Here is a 24,675-nt window from a genome sequence, read left to right as displayed (position 1 = left end):
ATGAATGTGTTTCGAATTTTATCATTTTTACATTTTTAAAAATTACATGATTTTTACTCCTTTCCTACTCATGTGGGCAATTTACTTCCCCACTGCATTTGAGTAGTTTATATTTAAATGTTGATTCAGTCTTCTAGTCCTGGAATTCATATATACCTGTTGATGATATTTTATTTTTACATATCACTGATTTTAACTTGCTGGTATTCACCTATAATTATTTTTTCCACAATGTTGTTGTATACTTTTGGTACATTTATATTGGTTCAATAAAACAAGTGGAGAATATTCTCTCATTTTTTATTCTCTGATAAAATATGAGAGAATATCCAAAGGTGCCTCCTACTCAGCGGCCCCAAGAGGAGTCCTGCCTGCTCGCTCAGGTCTGGATGTCCCCCTAGGGTGACGGCCCGTCTGGACCATCTACTTGGCTCTGCCGGATGCTGGAGAAGGACCCACACTCCCCCCATGGCTGACACCAGGGAAGGGCCCAGGAGCTCAAGATCCAACACAGTGAAAGACAGGATGGGTGAGTGAGCTGGACAGCAGGTCAGTAGAAAGTCGCCAGGATGCCTGTGAGTCACGTGGGGCACAGTGAGTAGTTTCCAACAAATGTGTAAAGGAACCTAATACACAGAAGAGAGAAAGTAGGGCAGAAACAACATGTACAGCAAGAATGACCCAGAATTTTCTAAGACTAACAAACAATATCAACCCACAGATTCAAGAAGCTCCATGACAATGTAATAAAACTGCTGAAATCAAAGACAAAGAACAAATATTAAAGCAGGAGGAGCAAAAAAAGGCACCGAGCATTGGATTCGACAGCACAGGGCTGTTCAACTGCGAACACGATTATCCTTCAAGGAGAGGGAAGACTGACCCCACGGGCCCAGGAGGTGAGGCTGCTTCCTCCTCACAGGGCAGGGCCGGGGGCGGTGCCTCTTCGGTTTCAGGGCACCAGGATGACCCAGCCCAGGGCCTCAAGAGTGGGGCCCTCACGGGGAGCTCCTTGGGTGGCCCAAGTGGAAGGGTCACTGCCACCCAGTGGGCTTGGAGGGAAGAGCATCAAACCAAAGAGGATTATTGTCCAGACCTAAATACTGACGGAACTTGCCTTGCTAGGTTTTGGACATGCCTGGGACTCACCACCCTTTTATTCCTTCCAAGTTCCCCTTTCAGAGTGGGAGTGTCTGTCTTGTGCCTGTTCTGTCACTATGTTTTAGAAGCACAAACTCATGTGGTTCCATGAGTCACCTCTGGATGAATCCTACCTCAAGTCTCACATATATCGGGTTTCGATAAGATTTAGAGGAGACTTTGGACTTCGGAGCTGGTGCTGGATTGAGTCAAGACTTTAGGGCTGTTGGGATGGAAATGAATGTATTTGCAGGCGAGGACATGAATTTGGGGGACCCGGGGGCAGAATGCTATGGTCTGTGTCCCTCCAAAATTCACATGCTGAGGCCTGTGTTTGAGCTGCTGTAACAGAGTATCATAGGCTGGGTGTCTTATAAACAACAGAAACATCTGTCTCAGAGCTCTGGAGGCTGAGAAGTCCAAGGTCAAACACCAGCAGATTCAGTGTCTGGTGAGGCCCCCTTCCTGGTTCAGTCTTCCTGCTGTGTCCTCACATGGAGGAAGGGGACCAGGGTGCTCTCTGGGGCCTCTTTTATAAGGACACTAATCCCATCCTTGGGTCTCCACCCTCATGACCTCATTACCTCCCAAAGGCCCCGTCTCCTAACACCACCATATTAGGGATTAGTTTTCAACACATAAATTTTGAGAGGTCACAAACCTTCAGTCTACAGCAAATTCACAGTGTACAAGCCCATTCACACAATGTTTGAAACCAGGCTCAAGTCTTCTCTGGTCATAGAAGCCAGGTATCAGCCTTGGGGGTGGTTCTGAGTGGGAGGGGCACTTGGGGCCTCCAGCGTGTTGGAGGGTCTGGGCCTGAACACTGGTTACACGTGTGCCCACTTTGTGAAACTTCATCCATCTGTATACTCATGACTTACGCGGTTTGGTGTATATAATCTATATTTCAATAAAAAGTTAACTAAAAATCAAAACCACACACACCAAAAAATGCAGACATGTACCTACTGGCATGAAAGTTTCTTCATAATATTAGATGAGAAATGTTACAGAGCAATGCACACAGTATGATCCATGCTTTTGCAAAATAATGTATGTGCACAGAACCAGGATATACACCAACATTCATTTATTAAAAAATATTTATTGAGCATGTACTATGTGCCGACACATAATTTATCTGGAAGACGTCTCTACAAGTGGACTACCCCATGCAGAGCCCCATCGCATGCATCGCACCTCAGGCTCCCACGAGGCTCTGTGTGACCCCACATCCCGCGAACTGAGTGGGTGAGCCGAGGGCGGGAAGGACACGCACACACGACGCACGAACAGCCACCTTCACAGGAGCACAGGGTTGACGAGAGTGTCCCATGAGCTTAGAACTAGACCTGGCTGAGGGACACTGGGCCATCAACTACCCACAGGTGGACACCTGGAAACACAGCCCAGTTCTAAGGACAGGCAGGACAGTGACAATGGCGAGCGTGGACCCCGAGGAGCACGGGCACATCTGGGGAGGGCCCGCGGCCCCGCGCCCTCGGGTGAGGGTGTTACCACCCCAGCCTGGTGCAAGTCCACGGCTTCCACAGGACACGTGTTCCCATCCAGGGCCGACGCCACTGAGTCACGTCTGTCCCTCCACAATGCTGCATCCTGCACAGAGCTGCACCTGTCATCTCCAGATGGGAAAGACTTTCTCTCCAACCTGAGAAAGACAAAGAAAACAAACCAATCAGATGATAAATCATTTCAGTTTGATTAACACACAGTATTTCCTAATAATAATTTAATAGTGGACAAGAGTCTGGTATTCAGGTGCAGACTTTCAACAACAAACATTTAAACTTTTTTAACGTAAATCAGCATAAAGCAAAGCGCAAAACAGGTACTACAAAATAAAGGGAAACCATTTGATTATTTTCTTCCCTCTCCTGCATTAACCCTAAGTCTGAAGAGGAGGATTTCCCGTGGGCTCTGTGAGCCGTGAGCCCCAAGGCCCCACCTGGCCGCATGCTCACTTCAGCCCTCTAACTGCTGCCACGGCCACAACACGACTCCACCGCACGTCCACACTGCCCACGGCAAGGCACGCGGGGGGAGCGAGGCTGCACCACGGCCCGGGCCTCGGCCCCAGCTCTGGCCACGGGGTCCGCCGGGTGGGAATAGGCATCTGCCACTGCAACCGCCACAGACCCACCAGCTGCCCGGACCGGCACCACAGCCCGTGACTCCACAGCTAAATATCTTACTTTCTGAGACCCGGGGTCTTGTCTAGAAGTGACGGACCAGCTCAGAGTGACAGACATGTGCCGTCTCCACACGGGGTTTCTCTGCAACACCACTGAGCCTGTGACCACGTCTCCCGCGAGGACGGACACGGGCTCGTCCATCATGAACAGCACCTGCTTCCAGTGGGTGGTGCTGCAAGACAGGGGTGTGGTGTCACCCCTCAGGGAGCCCATCGGGACTGCCATGCCCCCACCCTGTGATCAGACGGCTTCATGGGACCCGCGTGGACCCACAACCCGGGGGGCCTCCTGGACACTGCACAGACTCCCTCGTGCCAAGGAGGCCGGGCCGCAGGGGCACGTGGCCAGACCCAGGTCCCCAGGGGCCGCCTGTCCCCAGCCCCTCGTGGGGTCAACCCAGCCTCCACGAGCTGGCACGGCAGTGCCCACCCAAAGCCACCTTCTCTGAATTGCTGACGCCCACGGTTCTAGTTTCTGCAGTTAAAGCAAGATACACGCTGCTGAAATCGTGTCCAAAAAAAGTCATAATTCCTGTGAAGGTTCAGCTGAGTGTGAGCAAACAAGTGCAGCATTTGGGGGAGCAGTGACACCCCAGATTCTGTAAGTCCTGTGGCTCTCACGTCCAAGCACCTGAATGGACCCAGGTCACACCCCACAGTGAGGTTCTGCTGCGTCTCCCCCTCGTGTCACATCTTCCCTGACGCTGGGCCACCCCCTCAGCCACCGTGGTGGGGGTCTCCCTCCCTGGCCCACGCCCTGCCCCCCATCCCGCCCCCATGCCACCTGTGTGTGGATGACCCCACGCAGACGCTCAGGTGGGAAACGCCGGGCACACACGGTTCGTGGGGGCCTCTGAGGCCCCTCTCCTGCGGGCCCTGGAAGGAGGCTCTGGCCAGGCAGCTCGCTCTCCTGCTCGACTTCCACAAAGGACGCTGAAGACCCCTGGGCCCCAAGACCGCGGGGCATCTGACTCAGGCGTCTGCACCCCTCCCTGGGCCTTGCTCACTTCTGCCGATCACACGGTGCAGGGGAGCATTGGGGCCATCCCTGAAAGGGGCAGCGGAAGTCCCCAAATGAAGGTGGCGCCTCCCCACCGAGGGGCCACTGTGTCCGGCAGCACGACAGACAAGGTGCGCTTCCCCACGTACAGGAGCAAGCGTGCAGCCCCGAAACCTTACTGCTCAGAAGATACATCTCGGGAAACATCTGCCTTCCCCAGAAGTCGGAGTAAAAGCCCCTGGAACCCTGTGGGCTGTTTCTGTGTCAGATGGTGAAGAGCTGCAGCAGCGTTTGGGGCCACGGAGAGAAGCCTGACCATCCAGGGTGTCAGGGACCCCTGACCCCGGCCCCGAGGAAGCCCGATGCCGGGGGGAGGCAACCCGGACTCATCGCCAGCCCTCCCGCCCCTGGGCCAGGGCTCAACCGCGTCTGGAGAGATTTGGGCCCACTCCCGATATTACTAGATCTTGAAACTCGTGGCTCTGCCAGGCTTTGTGTGCTGCCCCAGGAGAAGGAGGGGCACACTCACGGGTGCAGCGGGCCCGTGCTCAGCACCAGCTGTGGCTCATCCTCCTCCAGGTTCTGGAACTGGACACTGAACCAGGCTGTGAATCCGTGGAGGGTGCCTGCCTTCTTGATGTCAAAGTGAAGCTCACCTTTCATCATCTGTGTTCAAGCAAATGAGTCAGAAAAGGGCGCTGGGGACCGGGAAGCAGCTCCCGCCTCCATGGGGCTCCATCCTGGATCCCACAGCACTGCCCCAGGCAGCCACGCCGTCTATTGCAGTAGTTATGCCACAAATCTGTAACTTGCTAGTTAGCTGAACACATCAAAAACCATATCTCCTCCTAGGGAAAGTAAATGTTAAAACCTGCATCCTGAACTCAAAGGCTGCAGATAATCAGAAAAGGTTTTGAGCAATTTGGGTCTCATTTGCCTAATTTTCTGTCCCCAGATTCAGGTGGAATACTTCCTCTTCTCAATTCTTTGTACAAATATAAAGCTCCAGACTGAGTCTCTACAATCCCCAAACTAACTAAAGCCTCAAAAGTTCAGTTTGCACGTGGTTTTGCCCATCTAAGCTCCAGAAGGGGCTTCCTCCACCTCAGAGCAGCCCTTATAATGGGGTCGTCCGGAGCCCACACACGCCACCTCGTGGCCACAGAGGGTAAGTAAAAGAATTTTAAGAATTTTATCATCAACGGGAGTTAAAAAACCTTAGAAAAAAAATCTAATTCAAATTCCATGATGAAACATATAATTTATTTGAATCTGAAGATGCTGAGAATATTACACATAAATCTAAAAGTAACTGAAGGCGTTAAAGAGGGTAACTATGAAGAAAATAACCTAAAAATACAAAAAAACAAAATCAGAATAGGAAAAAAAAAAGACTGTGGGAAAATCAATAGCAACAAGTTTAACTTGTTTATTTGAACAGGAAGGAAGGGTCACCTCTTCTCACCTCGAGGTCGGCGATCTGCACGGTTCTCATGTCCAGCTGTAATATGGTGCATGGCTCAGAGAGACAGTCTTCTGGTTTCAAAATGTGGTTATACTTGGGCTTCGAAAAAAACTCCTTAATTGCTAAAGATCTGGGGAAAAGTCAAAGCAATTTTGCTCAATATCATTTACCCACATCTCAGGCTATCACGCCTCCTCTGCGTCAGCAGGAATTCTAACTCACCGGGCGAGAGGCAGGGCTGAGACGGCCAGCCCTCCGGGGACCCTCAGTGTCCTACTCGCGGGGTCTCAGCACACACCCAGAGAACACGGAATCCACGGGAAATTAAATGTTAACGAATGGTGTGAGAGGAGAACAGACATCTCCTCCAAGGGGCCAACCAGTGTCCCGGATAACGTGCGGCCCCAGCACATTATCCCCCCACCCTCCAGTTCACGGTGCGCCTTTTCCGGACACCACAGACCGTGTTCAGAGCTTCCTCCGTCTTTCCTTGTCGCTTTCATTACGGAGCGTTAATTCGGGCAGCATGAGAAACCCCACCCCACCCCCACCCCCTGCTCTTTTCAAACCTTCCCAGCCCTTCCCACACATTAGTCCTACATGAACCACGGAACGACTCTGTCGGAGACCCTTCCTCTCCATCCCCTTTGGGATCTGGGTTGAGAGTACATTGACTAGGGAAGATTCCATACCTTTATGTTGATACATTTTCTTTTTTTGAGTTTTTAAACAAAAAACAAAAAGGCCCAGAGGCCCCCATCTTGCTGCCAACTCCCCCAGCTGGACACTTAGCAGGTGTCCAGGCTCATTGAACAGAAGCTTCTTTCTGCCTCTGACAAAGGGGCCCTTCCCTAATTCCAGGGCTGCTGCTGGGTCTCTCCTGCCCACGTCCCATGGCACCTCAGAGGGGACGCAGCCGACACGTGTCACTATCCTTCTCAGAGGAGGCGATGTGACAACCATGAAGGCCTTGAGAGAAGACTGTTTTATGTTAAAACCTGAAGCTCTACCACAAGCCTGATGTATGTTACACACGAGGAAATGAACTTTTGTGGAGCACCACTTTCTTTGCCAAATGCCAGCGATGCCTTCACTAACACATTTTCCGACTCCTGTTAAAAAGTTACGGCTCTTAGTGGGAACATCCATTTGTTTTAACAGCCCACGCATTTATAAACATGACTTTATTTTTCCCATTATATTTGGGGTCTTATAAATGGGACACTTCAATTTCCCATCACATCTGTTGGTTTAAAGCCCTGTAAGGCAACGTGCAAACTTCTTAGTCACGTGAGCAAACAGCTCAGCACGGTGGCAGCTCTGAGACCTGCAGCCCGCCCCGCATGCTCCCGCAGCCCGGGAGCGCCCGGTGACACTCACTTGAGGGCACTGAGGTCGAACTCGTAGGCGTTGTCCCAGAAGAGCACCTTGCTGCGGTAGTCCCTGTCGGCGCTGCAGGGCACCAGGTGCAGCGCGGCCGTGGTCGGCCAGATGACCCCGTCCTCCTTCAGCCACGCGTCCCGGGCATAGAGGATGGACTCGATCATGAACTCAAACTGCAGGGAGACGCACAGGAGACACCATGTCTGTGCAGCCCCCTCGCTGCTCAGATTCTGGGGTCTTCACGTCTGTCACCTCCAGAGGCACTGAACGGGCTGAGCTGCCCGGCCCACGGGAGGGCTTCTCTTGCGCCCACACGGCAGTGGTCACCGAGTCCAGTCACAGCCTGGGTTTAAGCGCCATCGAGCCGCGTGGAGCTCGGAACTGGGCATGGCTAATGGTCGGGAAATCAGCCTCTCGCCCACCCCACTCACTCAGCAGTCAGCTGTCCCCACGTTCCTAAAGCCCTCAAGTGTTTCAGGGTGTTAACTCTCCAGCAATATCAACCTGGTCTGGGGTATCCTCAGGATTCTCACCACCCTTTAAGTTGGCTGAAGTCACTTCTTAAAAACGTGGAACACCGGGGGCGGAGTCAAGATGGCGTACTAGGAGGACGCGGAATTTGCGTCTCCACACAACTAGGGCACCTACCAGGCACCGGTGGGGACCCATGGACACCTAAGGGGACGGGAGGAACCCTCAACGACCGGTAGGAAGTGGGGGGAGTGAGGGGGAAGGAGAAGCAGAGGTGGGACGGGATTGGCTCCCCTAAGGGGCGCCTGGGGGAGGGGAAGGGATCCCACACCCGAAAGGGGAAATTGGTGGACCGTTGGGAGGGCAAAGGATCAAAAGGGAGCGTGGCCAGGTCTCCCCTGCCCACTCGGGCCCCCAGAAGCCCAGCCTGATCCTCTGCCCTCCCAGCCTCCCTCCTGCTGTGCAGAGCCCAAGCCACACCCCTACACTCAAAGACCCCCTCTGAGATCTGCCCCAATGCGCTGGGTCTAAACCCCACCCACACACCCCCACTCAGGGCCCTACCTCCAAACTCCTTAGCTCCACACTCCAGACGCCCTCCTTTCCACGTGCTGCCTCCCCCCTTCCACCCTAAGCAGAGGCCCCACCCCACGCTCAAACGTCACCCCCCACCCACCTAGGTCCCGCCCCACCCTAAACCCCACCCCTGCCTATTCCACCTTCACCAGAACTCCGCCCTCATAGCCAAGGCTTTTTTTTTTTTTTTCTTTTTCTTTTGTCCTCTTTTAGATTGGGGTTCCATTTTACCTTGTTGATTCACTGTCATTGATTCTTTTAGATTTTTGTTTTTTCTAATAAACCTTTTATTTTTCTAATTTTATTTTATTCTTTATACTTCGTTAGTGATCCCTCCTCCTGGCTTGTTGCTCCCCCCCACTTTTTTTTTCTTTTTTCTGCTGTGGTTTTATTTTACCTTGTTGCAGTTGTTTCAATTATAGTTTTATTTTTCCTAATATATTTTTTATCTTTCTAATTTTATTTTGTTTTTCATTCTTTGATATTGTACTGCTCCATTTTTTCTTTATTTCTTCCTTTTTTTTTTTTTTTTTTTTTTAATGTGCCATGAAGCTTGCAGGATCCTGGTTCCCAGGCTGGAGGTCAGGCCCGAGCTCCCATGGTGGGAGCTTGGAGTCCAAACCACTGGACTAACAGAGAACCTCAGACCCCAGGGAATATCAATTGGAGCCAGACCTCCAGGAGGTCTTCATCTCAGCACCAAGACCCAGCTCTATCCAACTGCCTGCCAACTCCACTGCTGGACATCTCAGGCCAAACAACCAGTAAGACAGGAATACAGCACCACCCATCAAAAAATATATATATAATGACAAAAAAATATGTTACAGACAAAGGAGCAAGGTAAAAACCTACAAGACCAAATAAATGAAGACGAAATATGCAACCTACCGGACAAAGAATTCAGAGTAATGATAGTAAAGATGATCCAAAATCTCAGAAACAGAATGGAGAAAATACAAGAAACATTTAACAAGGATCTAGAAGAAATAAAGAGCAAACAAACAGTGATGAATAACACAACTACTGAAATTAAAAATACCCTAGAACGGGGCTTCCCTGGTGGCGCAGTGGTTGAGAGTCCGCCTGCCAATGCAGGGGACGCGGGTTCGTGCCCCGGTCCGGGAAGATCCCACATGCCGCGGAGCGGCTGGGCCCGTGAGCCATGGCCGCTGGGCCTGCGCGTCCGGAGCCTGTGCTCCGCGGCGGGAGAGGCCACAGCATTGAGAGGCCCGCGTAACGCAAAAAAAAAAAAAAAAAAAATACCCTAGAACGAATTAATAACAGAATAACTGAGGCAGAAGAACGGATAAGTGACCTGGAAGATAAAAGGGTGGAAATAACCTCCAGGGAGCAGAATAAAGAAAAAAGAATGAAAAGAATTGAGGACAGTCTCAGAGACTTCTGGGACAACATTAAACGCACCAACATTCAAATTATAGGGGTCCCAGAAGAAGAAGAGAAAAAGAAAGGGTCTGAGAAAATATTTGAAGAGATTATAGTCAAAAACTTCGCTAACATGGGAAAGGAAATAGTCAATCAAGTCCAGGAAGCACAGAGAGTACCACACAGGATAAATCCAAAGAGAAACATGCCGAGACACATACTAATCAAACTATCAAAAATTAAACACAAAGAAAAAAATATTAAAAGCATCGAGGGAACAGCAACAAAGAACATACAAGGGAATCCCCATAAGGTTAACAGATGATTTTTCAGCAGAAACTCTGCAAGCCAGAAGGGAGTGGCAGGACATACTTAAAGTGATGAAAGGGAAAAACCTACAACCAAGATTACTCTACCCAGCAAGGATCTCATTCAGATTCGATGGAGAAATTAAAACCTTTACGGATAAGCAAAAGTTAAGAGAATTCAGCACCACCAAACCAGCTTTACAACAAATGCTAAAGGAACTTCTCCAGACAGGAGACACAAGAGAAGGAAAAAACCTACAAAAACCAACCCAAAACAATTAAGAAAATGGTAATAGGAACATACATATCGATAATTACCTTACACGTGAATGGATTAAATGCTCCAATCAAAAGACATAGACTGGCTGAATGGATACAAAAACAAGACCCGTACATATGCTGTCTACAGAGACCCACTTCAGACCTAGGGACACATACAGACTGAAAGTCAGGTGATGGAAAAAGATATTCCATGCAAATGGAAATCAAAAGAAAGCTGGAGTAGCAATTCTCATATCAGACAAAACAGACTTTAAAATAGACTATTACAAGAGGCAAAGAAGGACACTACATAATGATCAAGGGATCAATCCAAGAAGAAGATATAACAATTGTAAATATTTATGCACCCAACACAGGAGCACCTCAATACATAAGGCAAATGCTAACACCCATAAAAGGGGAAATCGACAATAACACAATAATAGTAGGGGACTTTAACACCCCACTTTCCTCAATGGACAGATCATCCAAAATGAAAATAAATAAGGAAACACAAGCTTTAAATGACACATTAAACAAGATGGACTTAATTGATATTTATATGATATTCCATCCAAAAACAAACAGAATACTTTCTTCTCAATTGCTCACAGAACATTCTCCAGGATACATCATATCCTGGGTCCCAAATCAAGCCCTGGTAAATTTAATAAAATTGAAATCGTATCAGGTATCTTTTCTGACCACAACCTATGAGACTAGATATCAAAAACAGGAAAAAATCTGTAAAAAATACGAACACATGGAGGCTAAACAGTACACTACTAAATAACCAAGAGATCACTGAAAAGATCATAGAGGAAATAAAAAAATACCTAGAAACAAATGACAATGAAAACACAATGACCCAAAAACTATGGGATGCAGCAAAAGCAGTTCTAAGAGGGAAGTTTATAGCAATACAATCCTACCTCAAGAAACAAGAAAAATCTCAAACAACCTAACTTTACACCTAAAGCAATTAGAGAAAGAAGAACAAAAAACTCCCAAAGCAGAAGGAAAGAAATAATAAAGATCAGATCAAAAATAAATGAAAACGAAATGAAAGAAATGATAGCAAAGATCAATAAAACTAAAAGTTGGTTCTTTGAAAAGATAAACAGAATTGATAAACCATTAGCCAGACTCACCAAGAAAAAAGGGAGAAGACTCAAATCAACAGAAATAGAAATGAAAAAGGAGAAGTAACAACTGACACTGCAGAAATACAAAGGATCATGAGAGATTACTACAAGCAACTCTATGCCAATAAAATGGACAACCTGGAAGAAATGGACAAATTCTTAGGAAAGCACAACCTTCCACGACTGAACCAGGAAGAAACAGAAAATATAAACAGACGAAACACAAGCACTGAAATTGAAACTGTGATTAAAAATCTTCCAACAAACAAAAGCCCAGGACCAGATGGCTTCACAGGCGAATTCTATCAAACATTTAGAGAAGAGCTAACACCCATCCTTCTCAAACTCTTCCAAAATATAGCAGAGGGAGGAACACTCCCAAACTCATTCTACGAGGCCACCATCACCCGGATACCAAAACCAAACAACGATGTCACAAAAAAAGAAAACTACAGCCAATATCTCTGATGAACACAGATGCAAAAATCCTCAACAAAATACTAGCAAACAGAATCCAACAGCACAATTAAAAGGATCATACACCATGATCAAGTGGGGTTTATCCCAGGAATGCAAGGATTCTTCAATATATGCAAATCAATCAATGTGATAAACAATATTAGCAACTGAAGGAGAAAAACCATATGATAATCTCAATAGATGCAGAAAAAGCTTTTGACAAAATTCAACACCCATTTATGATAAAAGCTCTCCAGAAAGTAGGCATACAGGGAACCTACCTTAACATAATAAAGGCCATATATGACAAACCCACAGTCAACATCATTCTCAATGGTGAAAAACTCAAACCATTTCCTCTAAGATCAGGAACAAGACAAGGTTGCCCACTCTCACCACTATTATTCAACATAGTTTTGGAAGTTTTAACCACAGCAATCAGAGAAGAAAAATAAATAAAAGGAATCCAAATCAGAAAAGAAGAACTGTCACTGTTTGCAGATTACATGATACTATACATAGAGAATCCTAAAGATGCTACCAGAAAACTACTAGAGCTAATTAATGAATTTCGTAGAATAGCAGGATACAAAATTAATGCACAGAAATCTCCTGCATTCCTATACACTAATGATGAAAAATCTGAAAGAGAAATTAAAGAAACACTCCAATTTACTATTGCAACATAAAAATTAAAATACCTAGGAATAAACCTACCTAAGGAGACAAACGACCTGTATGCAGAAAACTATAAGACACTGATGAAAGAAATTAAAGATGATACAAACAGATGGAGAGATATACCATGTTCTTGGATTGGAAGAATCAACATTGTGAAAATGACTGTACCACCCAAAGCAATCTACAGATTCAATGCAATCCCTATCAAACTACCAAAGGCATTTTTCACAGAACTAGAACAAAAAATTGCACAATTTGTATGGAAACACAAAAGACCCCAAATAGCCAAAACAATCTTCAGAAAGAAAAACAGAGCTGGAGGAATGAGGCTCCCGGACTTCAGACTAAACTACAAAGCTACAGTAATCAAGACAGTATGGTACTGGCATAAAAACAGAAATATAGATCAATGGAACAGGATATAGAAAGCCCAAAGATAAAGCCGCACACATGTCACCTTATCTTTGATAAAGGAGGCAAGAGTATACAATGGAGAAAAGACAGCCTCTTCAAAAGTGGTGCTGGGAAAACTAGACAGCTACATGTAAAAGGATGAAATTAGAACACTTCCTAACACCATACCCAGAAATAAACTCAAAATGGATTAAAGACCTAAATGCAAAGCTAGACAGTATAAAACTCTTAGAGGAAAACATAGGCAGAACACTCTGTGACATAAATCAGAGCAAGATCCTTTTTGACCCACCTCCTAGAGAAATGGAAATAAAAACAAAAATAAACAAATGGGACCTAATGAAACTTCAAAGCTTTTGCACAGCAAAGGAAACCATAAATAAGACCAAAAGACAACCCTCAGAATGGGAGAAAATATTTGCAAATGAAGCAACTGACAAAGGATTAATCTCTAAAATATACAAGCAGCTCATGCAGCTCAATATCAAAAAAACAAAAACCCAATCCAAAAATGGGCAGAAGAACTAAATAGACATTTATCCAAAGAAGATATACAGACTGCCAACAAACACATGAAAAGATGCTCAACATCACTAATCATTAGAGAAATGCAAATCAAAACTACAATGAGGTATCACCTCACACCAGTCACCAAAAAATCTACAAAAAATAAATGCTTGAGAGGGTGTGGAGAAAAGGGAACCCTCTTGAACTGTTGGTGGGAATGTAAATTGATACAGCCACTATGGAGAACAGTATGGAGGTTCCTTAAAAAACTAAAAATAGAGCTACCATATGACCCAACAATCCCACTACTGGGCATATACCCTGAGAAAACCATAATTCAAAGAGTCATGTACCACAATGTTCACTGCAGCACTATTTACAATAGCCAGGACATGGAAGCAACCTAAGTGTCCATCAACAGATGAATGGAGAAAGAAGATGTGACACATGTATACAATGGAATATTACTCAGCCATAAAAAGAAACGAAACTGAGTTATTTGTAGTGAGGTGGATGCACCTAGAGTCTGTCATAAAGAGTGAAGTCAGTCAGAAAGAGAAAAACAAATACCGTATGCTAACACATATGTATGGAATCTAAAAAAAGAAAAAAAGGTTCTGATGAACCTAGGAGCAGGACAGGAATAAAGACACAGAGATAGGGTATGGACTTGAGGACACAGGGAGGGGGAAGGGTAAGCTGGGACGAAGTGAGAGAGTGGCATGGACATATATACACTACCAAACGTAAAACAGATAGCTAGCGGGAAGCAGCTGCATGACACAGGGAGATCAGCTTGGTGCTTTGTGACCACCTAGAGGGGTGGGATAGGGAGGGTGGGAGGGAGACGCAAGAGGGAGGGGATGTGGGGATATACGTACACATATAGCTGATTCACTTTGTTACACAGCAGCATCCAACACACCATTCTAAAGCAATTATAGTCCAATAAAGATGTTAAAAAAAAAAAAGTAACTGTTCCTAGATTATATTTGACTATGTCAATTTCCTGGCCTAATTTTGAATAAAATGTTGATGTTTATTTAACAAAGAAAAAAAAAGTGGAACATCAAAGCAGGAGTGCCACAGGGGTCACGTTGCACTGAAGTCAAGAGCGGCCCAGCGCCCCTAGGTGCCCCTCGGGAGTGTTGAATTTTGAGAATTCTTTGTATATTCAGGATACACACTGGATATGTGATTTGCAAATATTTTCTCCTAACCTTAGCCTGTCTTTTCATTCTCTTAACACTGTCTTTTACAGGACAGACATTTTTACTTTTGATGAAGTCCAATTTATCAACTTTTTCTTTAATAGATTATGCTTTTAGAGTCACACCTAAAAACCCTTTGACTAACCCAGGAACACTTTCTCCTGTGATTTCTTCTGAGAGTTTTATAGTTTTATGTTCTAAGCAATTAGATCTGTAATCAATTTTGAGTTCATTGTTTAGTATGAGGTATGAGGTTTAAAGATGAAGTTCTTTTTTTTTTTTGCACATGGATGGCCAACTGTTCCAATATAATTAGGTGAAAAGACTATCTTTTCTCCATTAAATTAACTTTGCCCCTCTGTTAAGAATCAGTTGACCGTATTTGTAGGAATATACTGTCTATTCTGTTCCATCGACTTACGTGTCTATCGTTTCACCAGTTTCACAGTCTTGACTACCAGAGCTTTATACTAAGTTTTAAAGTCAGGTACTATAATTCTTCCAATTTTGTTCTTTTAAAAATTGTATCAGCTATTCTAGTTTGTTTACATTCCACATAAATTTTACAATGAACTTATCTACAAAAACTCCTGCTTAGATTGTTACTGGAATTGTATTAAATCTACAGATTAATCTGGGGAGAAGAGACATCCTTAGAAGGTTGTCTTCCAGCCCATGAACAATGTGTATCTACCAGCATCACGTAGTTTTCAGCATACAGATCTTGTACGTTTTGTCAGATTTCATCATTTTGGAGCTACTGTAAATAGTATTGTACAGTGCTAGTATTTATATAAAAATATGACTGGTTTTTGTATGTTGACTTTGTGATCTTCTTAAACTTGCCTACTAGTCTAGGAAAGTTTCTGGAGATTCCTTGGGATTTTCTACAAAGACAATCATGCTGTCTGAGAAAGGGATGGTTTATTTCTTTGTCTTCGTTCTGTGTGCCTTTCACTTCTTCTCTCCCTTTTGCACTGGTTAGGTTTCCCAGTACAATATGGAGTAGAAGTGGTGGAGCGGCCCTCCCTGCATCACTCCTGCTCTTAGGGGGAAGTTGCCATTCTGTCCTAACAAGTAAAAAGCTGAACAAACTGAAACATCAAGAACTCTTCCTAGATCCGTAAGAGAAATGAGGTCACGGAGCAAACTGCTGCCCCCAAATAGGAGAAATTGAGAGACTAATACAGACGGTCCCCTACTTATGATGGTTCAACTTTACAACGGTGCAATAGGAATTCAGTAAAGGCTATGCCTCAGATTTTGAATTTTGATCTTTTCCCAGCTAGCGATACACAGTGCAATGCATGAGCCACACAAGCCACAGCCCTGTCAGCCATGAGATTGCTAGGGTGGACGACACTTTCAGTACAGTACTGAGTCAATTACATGAGATAGTCAACGCTTTATTATCAAATGGGCTTTGGTTATGATTTTGCCCAACTGTAGGCTCATGTGAGTGCTCTGAGCACATTTAAGGCAGGCAAGGCTCAGCTGTGATGTTCAGGAACTTAGGTGTGTTATGTGCATTTTGAAGTTTTTTGTTTATAAATTTATTTATTTATTTTTGACTGTGTTGGGTCTTCGTTGCTGCACGCGGGCTTTCTCTAGTTGCAGCGAGCGGGGGATACTCTTCGTTGCGGTGCACAGGCTTCTCATTGTGGTGGCTTCTCTTGTTGCGGAGCACAGGCTCTAGGCGTGCGGGATTCGGTAGTTGTGGCACGTAGGCTCTAGAGCACAGGCTCAGTAGTTGTGGCTCACAGGCTTAGCTGCTCTGTGGCATGTGGGATCTTCCCGGACCAGGGCTCAAACCCGTGTCCCCTGCATTGGTAGGCGGATTCTTAACCACTGCGCCACCAGGGAAGTCCCTGCATTTTGGACTTTGATATTTTCAACTTATGATGGGTGTGTCGGGATGCAGCCCCATCATAAGTCGAGGAGGATCGTACAGAGAATCACAACTTGCCAGGGGAGGAAACATGAACTGTGGTTGACAAGTTGCTGGGGCCCACTGTGGACAAGCCTGAGAGTCAAAGCTCCAGATGGGCTCAGTCACAGGGGTCCCCACAGTAAACGTCAGAGAAAAGTCCCCTCGTGCTTCTGACAAGTTCAAAAGGAAGCATTTGAAATACACCAGAGTATTCTGTTCTTCTTAACAGGGTCTGCACTCAGGAGAAACTAGTTAACAGAACCTAACCAGCTGGAGAACGAGAAATATCCAACTTGAGCCCCCTCCAGCCATCCTGTCCCACCTAAAAGAGGAAAAGAAACTGAGAAGCACCTGTGAAGTTCACAGTGCAGAGGCCCAGGCTCACTGAACACTGAGACCCCAGAAGGACCACAGAACACTCCCCGACCCACATCTCACCACCACATCACTACAGGCCTGTTTGCACTGAACCTTTATCCAGTCATCAAGCCTGGCTATCAGGAGAAAACCACAAGACATACTAACAGTATAAGACACACAGCAAGGCTTAGAACCAGACTCAGACACAGCAGGGATGCTGTAATTATCAGGCTGGGAATTTAACAACTATGATTCATATGCTCAGGGCTCTAATGGATAAAGCAGACAGCGTGCAGGAACAGATGGGCAATGTAAGCAGAGAAAGGAAAATTCTTGAAAAGAACCGAAAACAAATGCTCAAGATGAAAAACAATGTAACAGAAACGAAGGATGTCTTCAATGGGCTCATTAGTTAGGACACAGCTGAGCAACAAGCCTCCAAGCTTGAGGAAATGACAACAGAAACCTCCAAAGCTGAAAAGCACAGGAAACAGGCTAAAAAATACAACAACATATTCAAGGGCTGTAGGACAACAAAAGGTATAGTAGACACAAAACGGAAGTACCAGGAGAAGAATGAGAGGTGGGACCAGAAGAAGTAGTTGAAAAACTAATGACAGAATTTCCCCAAATTAATGTCAAACACCAACCCACAGATCCAGGAGTGCAGAGCACACCAAGCAAGATAAATGTGGGGGAAAAAAAAAAAAAAAGTAAAACTAGGCATGTCATTTTCAAACTACAGACACTCAAAAGATAAAGAAAAAATCCTGAAAGAAGCTGGGGAGAAAAGACACCTACCTACTGGGGAACAAAGATAAAATTTCATCTGAATTCTCAGAAACCATGCAAGCAAGAAGAGAGTGGCGTGAAATATTTAAAGTGTTGAGAGAAAAAACCCCACCAACCTAGAATTCTGCACCCTGTGAAATTATCCTTCAGAAGTGAAGGAGAAATAAAGACTTTCTCAGACAAACAAAATAGAGGGAACTTGTTGCCAGTAGACCTGCAAGAAATGTTAAAAGAAGTTCTTTAGAAAGAAGGAAAATGATATACAGGCAGATCTCATTTTATTGTGCCTCACAGATACCGTACTTTTTACAAATTGAAGGCTGTGGCAACCTTGCATCGAGCAACCCTGTTGGCACCATTTTCCAACAGCCTTTGCTCACTTTGTGTCTGTGTGTCACATTTTGGTAATTCTCGCAACATTTCAAACTTTTTCATTATTATTGTATTTGTTATGGTAATCTGTGATTAACATCTTTGATGTTACTATTGCAAAAAGATTAGAACTCACTGAAGGCTCAGATGATGGTCAGCATTTTTTAGCAATAAAGTATATTTTAATTAAGGTATGTACATTGTTGTTTTAGACATAATGCTACTGCACACCTAACAGACTACAGCATAGTGTAAACAAAACTTTTATATGCACTGGGAAACCAAAAAATTCGTGCAACTTGCTTTATTGCGGTGGTCTGGAACTGAACCTGCAATATCTCTGAGGTCTGCCTGTAGATCAGAAATACGGATCTGCATAAAGAAAGAAAATCACTGAAACAGAAATAAATGAAGATAAAACTAAAACTTTTATTTTTCCTATTCTTAATCAATTTAACATCTTGTCCAAAATAATAGCAACACAGTATTTAACCATGTATGCTTATGTGCGTATGTATATCTATACTTATATACAATAAAATGAATGAAAATGATGATACAAGGGACAGGAGGGAGAAATCAGGATTACCCTGTTATCCTAAAGTGCTCACACTAACCATGAAGCCTAAGAGTGTTAGATGAAAACAGACTCGGAACAGCTGTAAATACACATTGAAAACTGTACGGAAACCAATTAAAAAAGCAAAAAAGAGGGCTTCCCTGGTGGCGCAGTGGTTGAGAGTCCGCCTGCCGATGCAGGGGACACGGGTTCGTGCCCCGGTCTGGGAAGATCCCACATGCCGCGGAGCGGCTGGGCCCGTGAGCCATGGCCGCTGAGCCTGCGCGTCCGGAGCCTGTCCTCCGCAACGGGAGAGGCCACAACAGTGAGAGGCCCGCGTAACGCATAAAAAAAAAAAAAAAAAAAAAAAAAAGCAAAAAAGAGCAAGTATAACTGCTATGCTGAGAAAATGGAGTCATATAACATGCTCAATTAAAACCTCAAAAGACAGAGCACCTAAATATTATCGAAAATATTAAGAGAGCTGAAGAGAGAAATGGACAGCAATCCAATAACTGTAGGGGACTTTAATAGCCAATTTTCAACAATGGATAAGTCATCCAGGCAGAAAATCATAAGGCGACACTTGACTTAAACTACACATTAGACCAGATGGATTAACAGACCTGTACAACATTTCAGGCAACAGCAGCAGAGTATATACATTTTCTCAAGAACTCAAGGAACATTCTCCAGGATAGGTCATATGTTAAACCACAAAACAAGTCTTAATAAATTTAAGAAGACTGAAATCATATCAAACATCTTTTCTCATAGCAATGGTATGAAACTAGAAATCAATCACAAGAAGAAAACTGGAAAATTCACAAATATGTGGAGATTAAACAACATGCTCCCAAACAACCAGTGGGTCAAAGAAGAATTCAAAAGGGAAATCAAAAACTATCTTGAGACACACAAAAATGGAAATACAACACACCAAAACTTATGGGATGCAGCAAAAGCAGTTCTAAGAGGGAAGTTTACGGTAATACTGCCTACATTAAGAAAAAACGAATATCTCAAATAAGCAAATCTAACTTTGCACCTCAAGGAACTAGAAAAAGAAGAACAAATTAGCCCAAACTTAGTAGAAGGAAGGAAATAAATGAGATAGATACTAACAAGACAACAGAAAAGATCAACGAGTTTCCTTTTTTAAAAGATAAACAAAATAGACAAATCTTTAGCTAGACTTACCAAGAAGAGGACTGAAATACATAAAATTTTAAATGAAAGAGGAGCTATTATAACTGATATCACACAACGGATCATAAGAGACAGTATGAATAATTATATGCCAACAAATTGGATAACCTAGAAGAAATTGATAAATTCCTAGAAACACAGAGCCTACCAAGAATAAATCATGAAGATACAAGAAATCTGAACAGACCAATTACTATTAGGAGATTGAATCAGTAATCAAAAACCTCCCAACAAACAAAAGTCCAGGACCAAACTGCTTCACTGACAAATTCCACCAAAAATTTAAAGAATTCATACCTAACCTTCTCAAATTCTTCCAAAAACAAGAGGAGGGAACTCTTCCAAACTCATTTCTCATTCTACAAGAGGCCAGCATTACCCTGATACCTAAGCCAGACAAGAACACTACAAGAAAAGAAAATCACAGGCCAATATCCCTAATGAACATAGTTGGAAAATCCTCAATACAATATTAGCAAATCAATTCAACAATACATTAGGGGGAAAGGTCGGGGGAGGGTATGAATTGGGAGGTTGGGATTGGCATATGCTCGCTACTAAATGTAAAACAGACAATCAACAAGAACCTACTGTACAGCACAGGGAACTCTACTCAATACTCTGTAATAACCTACATGGGAAAGAATTTGAAAAAGAATAGATATATGAGTATGTATAACTAAGTCACTTTGCTGTACACCTGAAACTAACACAACATTGTGAATTAACTATACTCTAATATAAAATTAAAAATTAAAAACAATACATTAAAAGGATCACACACCATAATCAAGTGGGATTTATTCCTGGGATGCAGGGATGATTCAACTTAGCAAATCCATAAATGTAATATGCCACATTAACAAAATGAAGGATAAAAATCATATGATCATCTCAATATATGCAGAAAAAGCATTTGATAAAATTCAACTACCTACCATTATAAAACCTCTCAAAAAACTGGGTATAGGTGGGACATACCACAACATAATAAAGGCCATATATGACAAGCCCACATCTAATATCATACTCAATGGTGAAAAGCTAAAAGCTTTTCCTCTAAGATCAGGAACAAGAAAAGGATGCCCCTCTTACCACTTTTATTCAACACAGTCCTAAAAGTCCCAGCACAGCTATTTGGAAAGAAAAAGAAAGAAAAGGCATCCAAATTGCACAGGAAGAAGCAAAAATGTCTCCATTTGAAGATGACATGACACTATATATAGAAAACCCTAAAGACTCCACCAAAAAACTGTTAGAACTAATAAACAAAATTAGTAAAGTTGCAGGATACAAAATCAACAAAAATCAGTTGCATTTCTATACACCAACAATGAACTATCAGAAAGAGAAATTAAGAAAACAATCCCATTTATAATTATATCAAAAAAAAAAAAACCTAGGAATAAATTTAACCAAGGAGGTGAAAGATCTGTACATTGAAAACTAAAAGATACTAATGAAAGAAATTGAAGGAGACACAAACAAATGGAAAGATATCCCGTGTTCACGGATAGGAAGAATCAGTATTGTTTAAATGTTCATACTACCTGAAGAAAGCTACAGATACAATGCAATCACTATCAAAATTTCAATGGCATTTTTCACAGAAATAGAAAAAACAATCCTAAAATTTGTATGGAACCACAAAAGACCCCAAATAACCACAGCAATCTTGATAATGAAGAACAAAGCTAGAGGCATCACACTTCCTGATTTCAAACTAGAGTAATCAAAACTGTATGGAATTGGCATAAAAACAGACACATAGATCAATGGAACAGAATGGAGAGCCTAGAAATTAACCCATACATATGAGGTCAACTAATTTTCAACAAATAAGCCAAGAACACACAATGGGGAAAAGATAATCTCTTCAAAACAGTGCTGGGAAAACTCGATAGCCACTTGCATAAGAATGAAAGCTCCCTGAGACACTGGTCTTGCCAATAATTTTACGGATTAGACACCAAAAGCAAAGGCAACAAAAGCAAAAATAAGTAAGAAGGACTACATTGAACTAAAAAGCTTCCACACAGCAAAGGAAACCATCAACAAAGTGAAAAGATATACTATAGAATTGGATAAAATGTCTGTAAACCACCTATCTAATAAGGGATTAATATGCAAAATATATAAAGAACTCATACAACTCAATAGCAAAAATAATAACAAAAACAACCCAATTTAAACTGGGCAAAGACCCTGAATAGATATTTTTCCAAAGAAGACATATAACTGGCCAATAAGTACATGAAAAAGTGCTCAATATCACTAATCATCAGGGAAATGCTAATCAAAACCACAATGAGATATCACCTCACACCTGTTAGGATATGTATTATCAAAAAGATAAGCAGTAACAAAAGCTGGCGAGGATGTGGAGAAAAGGGAAACTCTGTACACAGTTAGTGGGACAGACACAGTGGAGCTCCTCAAAAAATTAAAGATAGAACTACCATATGATCCAGCAATTCCACATCTGGGTTTATATCTAAAGGAAATGAAACCATTGTCTCAAAGAGATACCTATACTCCCATGTTCACTGCAGCATTATCACAATAACCAAGATATGGAAAGAACCTATCCATTGACAGAGGAATAGATGAGGAAAATGTGATTTTATATATTCACACACACAATGGAGTATTATTCAGCCATGAAAAAGAAAGAAATCTTGCCATTTGCAACAACATGGATGAACCTAGAAGGCATTCTGCTAAGTGAAAGAAGCTGGACAAATACTTCATGGTATCACTCATATGTGGAATCTAAAACTAATCTGAACTCAGAGAAACAGTAGGAAAGTGGTTGCCAGGGGCTGTGGGGGTGAAGGAAATAGGGAGAGTCTGGTAATCGGGCACAAGCTTTCAGTAACGAGGTGAACAAGGTCTGAGGATCTGCTGTATACCATAGTGGCCACAGTTGATAACACTGTGCTATGTAACTGAAATTTGCTAAGAGAGTAGAACTTAAGTATTCTCACTTTAAAAATAAAGGTAAATATGAGAGGTGACAGATGTATTAATTAGCTCAATGGGGGCAATTCATTGACAATGTATACAGATATCAAATCATCATTCTGTACACTTAAATACCTTACAATTTTGTCAGTTATACCTTAATAAAAGTGAAAATAGATAAAAGAAGTGAGCTTCAGGAGAGAGGAATTTAAAAACTGAGAATTTTTAAAACTTGGAAATGGGCTATTAAGTGAATATCCCATCAATTTATGAAAACATATATATTTTTTAATTGGGGTATAGTTGCTTCACCACGTTGTGACGGTTTCTGCAAAGCAAACCAGCCATATGTACACACATATCCTCTCCTTTTGGGATTTCTTTCCCATTTAGCTCACCACAGAGCACCGAGCAGAGTTCCCTGTGCTATACAGCGGGTTCTCATTAGTTATCTATTTTATACATAGTAGTATATATATGTCAGTCCCAATCTCCCAATTCATCCCACCCCCCACGTCCCCCCTTGGTCTCCATATGTTTGTTCTCTATGTCTGTGTCTCTATTTCTGCTTTGCAAAAAAGTTCATCTGTACCATTTTTCTAGATTCCACATATATGCATTAATATATGATGTTTATTTTTCTCTTTCTGACTTACTTCACTCTGTATGACAGTCTCTAGGTCCATCCACGTATCTATAAATGACCCAATTTGGTTCCTTTCTATGGCTGAATAATATTCTATTCTATATATGTACCACATCTTCTTTATCCATTCATCTGTCGATGGACATGTAGGTCACTTCCATGTCCTGGCTATTGTAAATAGTGCTGCAGTGAACAGGGAACCCTCTTGCACTGTTAGTGGGAATGTAAATTGATACAGCCACTATGGAGAACAGTATGGAGGTTCCTTAAAAAACTAAACATAGAACTACCATACAACCCAGCCATCCCACTACTGGACATATACCCTGTGAAAATATGTATCTTAAGTTTACTTTTATCAAAGCATGTTCATGTCAGGCTCTAAACCAACATATGTGTAAGCACTGAATTAATTCACCCTTAATTCATGCTGATTAAACTCCCTACCTTTAGCTGCTTAAAACACACACACAAACACACACACACACACACACACACACAAACAGAAACAAAAAAGCAGAAAAAGAGAAGAAGAAAACAACAAAGAACAAGGGCAACAAATAGAAAATGGTAATAAATACTGTAGATATCAATCCAACTATATCAATAATCACTTTGAATACCAATAGTCTAAATACACCAATTAAAAGAGAGACTGTCACAGTGGATCAAACAACAAGAAACAATTATACATGGTCTATAAGAACCCACTTTAAATATACAGTTATAGATTAAAAGTAAATGGATGGGGGACGTGGTCCAGTGGTTAGGACTCTGCACTTCCACTGCAGGGGGCACAGGTTCCATCCCTGGTTAGGGAACTAAAATCCCACATACTGTGCGGCGCAGCTCAAAAGAAACAAACAAAAAAGTAAATGGATGGAGAAAGATTTACCATGTAAACACTAATCAAAAGAAAGCAGAAGTAGCTATGTTAATTTCAGACAGAGCAGACTTCAAAGTAAGGAAAGTGATCAGGGATAGTGAGGGGCATTACACAACGATAAAGGGACAGCTCTCCAAGAAGACATAGCAATCTTTAATGTGTACGCACCTAACAACAGAGCATCAAACTGCATGAGCAGAAAAGTGATAGAACTGCAAAGACCAACAGATCAATCCACTGTCATAGTTGGAGACTTTGACAACCCTTTCCCAGAAAGGGACAGAGCCAGCAGGCAGAGAACCAGTAAGGACATAGTTGAACTGACCACCACCATC

General features: G+C 43.1%; 1 protein-coding gene across 3 annotated transcripts in view; it reads right to left on the bottom strand.

Annotated features, from left to right (window-relative positions):
* Window positions 1–2,228: 2,228 nt before the first annotated feature.
* PRMT2 (protein arginine methyltransferase 2) overlaps window positions 2,229–24,675 on the bottom strand; it is a 39,373-nt gene continuing 16,926 nt past the window's right edge. The window contains exons 7-11 of one of the 3 annotated variants that reach the window (XM_032631238.1): window positions 7,201–7,376; window positions 5,821–5,950; window positions 4,885–5,021; window positions 3,357–3,528; window positions 2,229–2,812 (exon numbers count right to left, since the gene is read on the bottom strand). In XM_032631238.1, coding sequence (XP_032487129.1) covers window positions 2,780–2,812; window positions 3,357–3,528; window positions 4,885–5,021; window positions 5,821–5,950; window positions 7,201–7,376 — 648 coding nt within the window. In that variant the 3' untranslated portion in view covers window positions 2,229–2,779. Of the gene's footprint in view, window positions 2,813–3,356; window positions 3,529–4,884; window positions 5,022–5,594; window positions 5,706–5,820; window positions 5,951–7,200; window positions 7,377–24,675 lie in introns of those variants that run through there. The other 2 variants (XM_032631237.1, XM_032631239.1) reach the window with 2 other exon arrangements.

The sequence above is a fragment of the Phocoena sinus genome, chromosome 4, assembly GCF_008692025.1.
Source record: "Phocoena sinus isolate mPhoSin1 chromosome 4, mPhoSin1.pri, whole genome shotgun sequence".
Classification (NCBI taxonomy): Eukaryota; Metazoa; Chordata; class Mammalia; order Artiodactyla; family Phocoenidae; genus Phocoena; species Phocoena sinus.
This window is presented reverse-complemented; position numbering and strand designations above follow the sequence as displayed.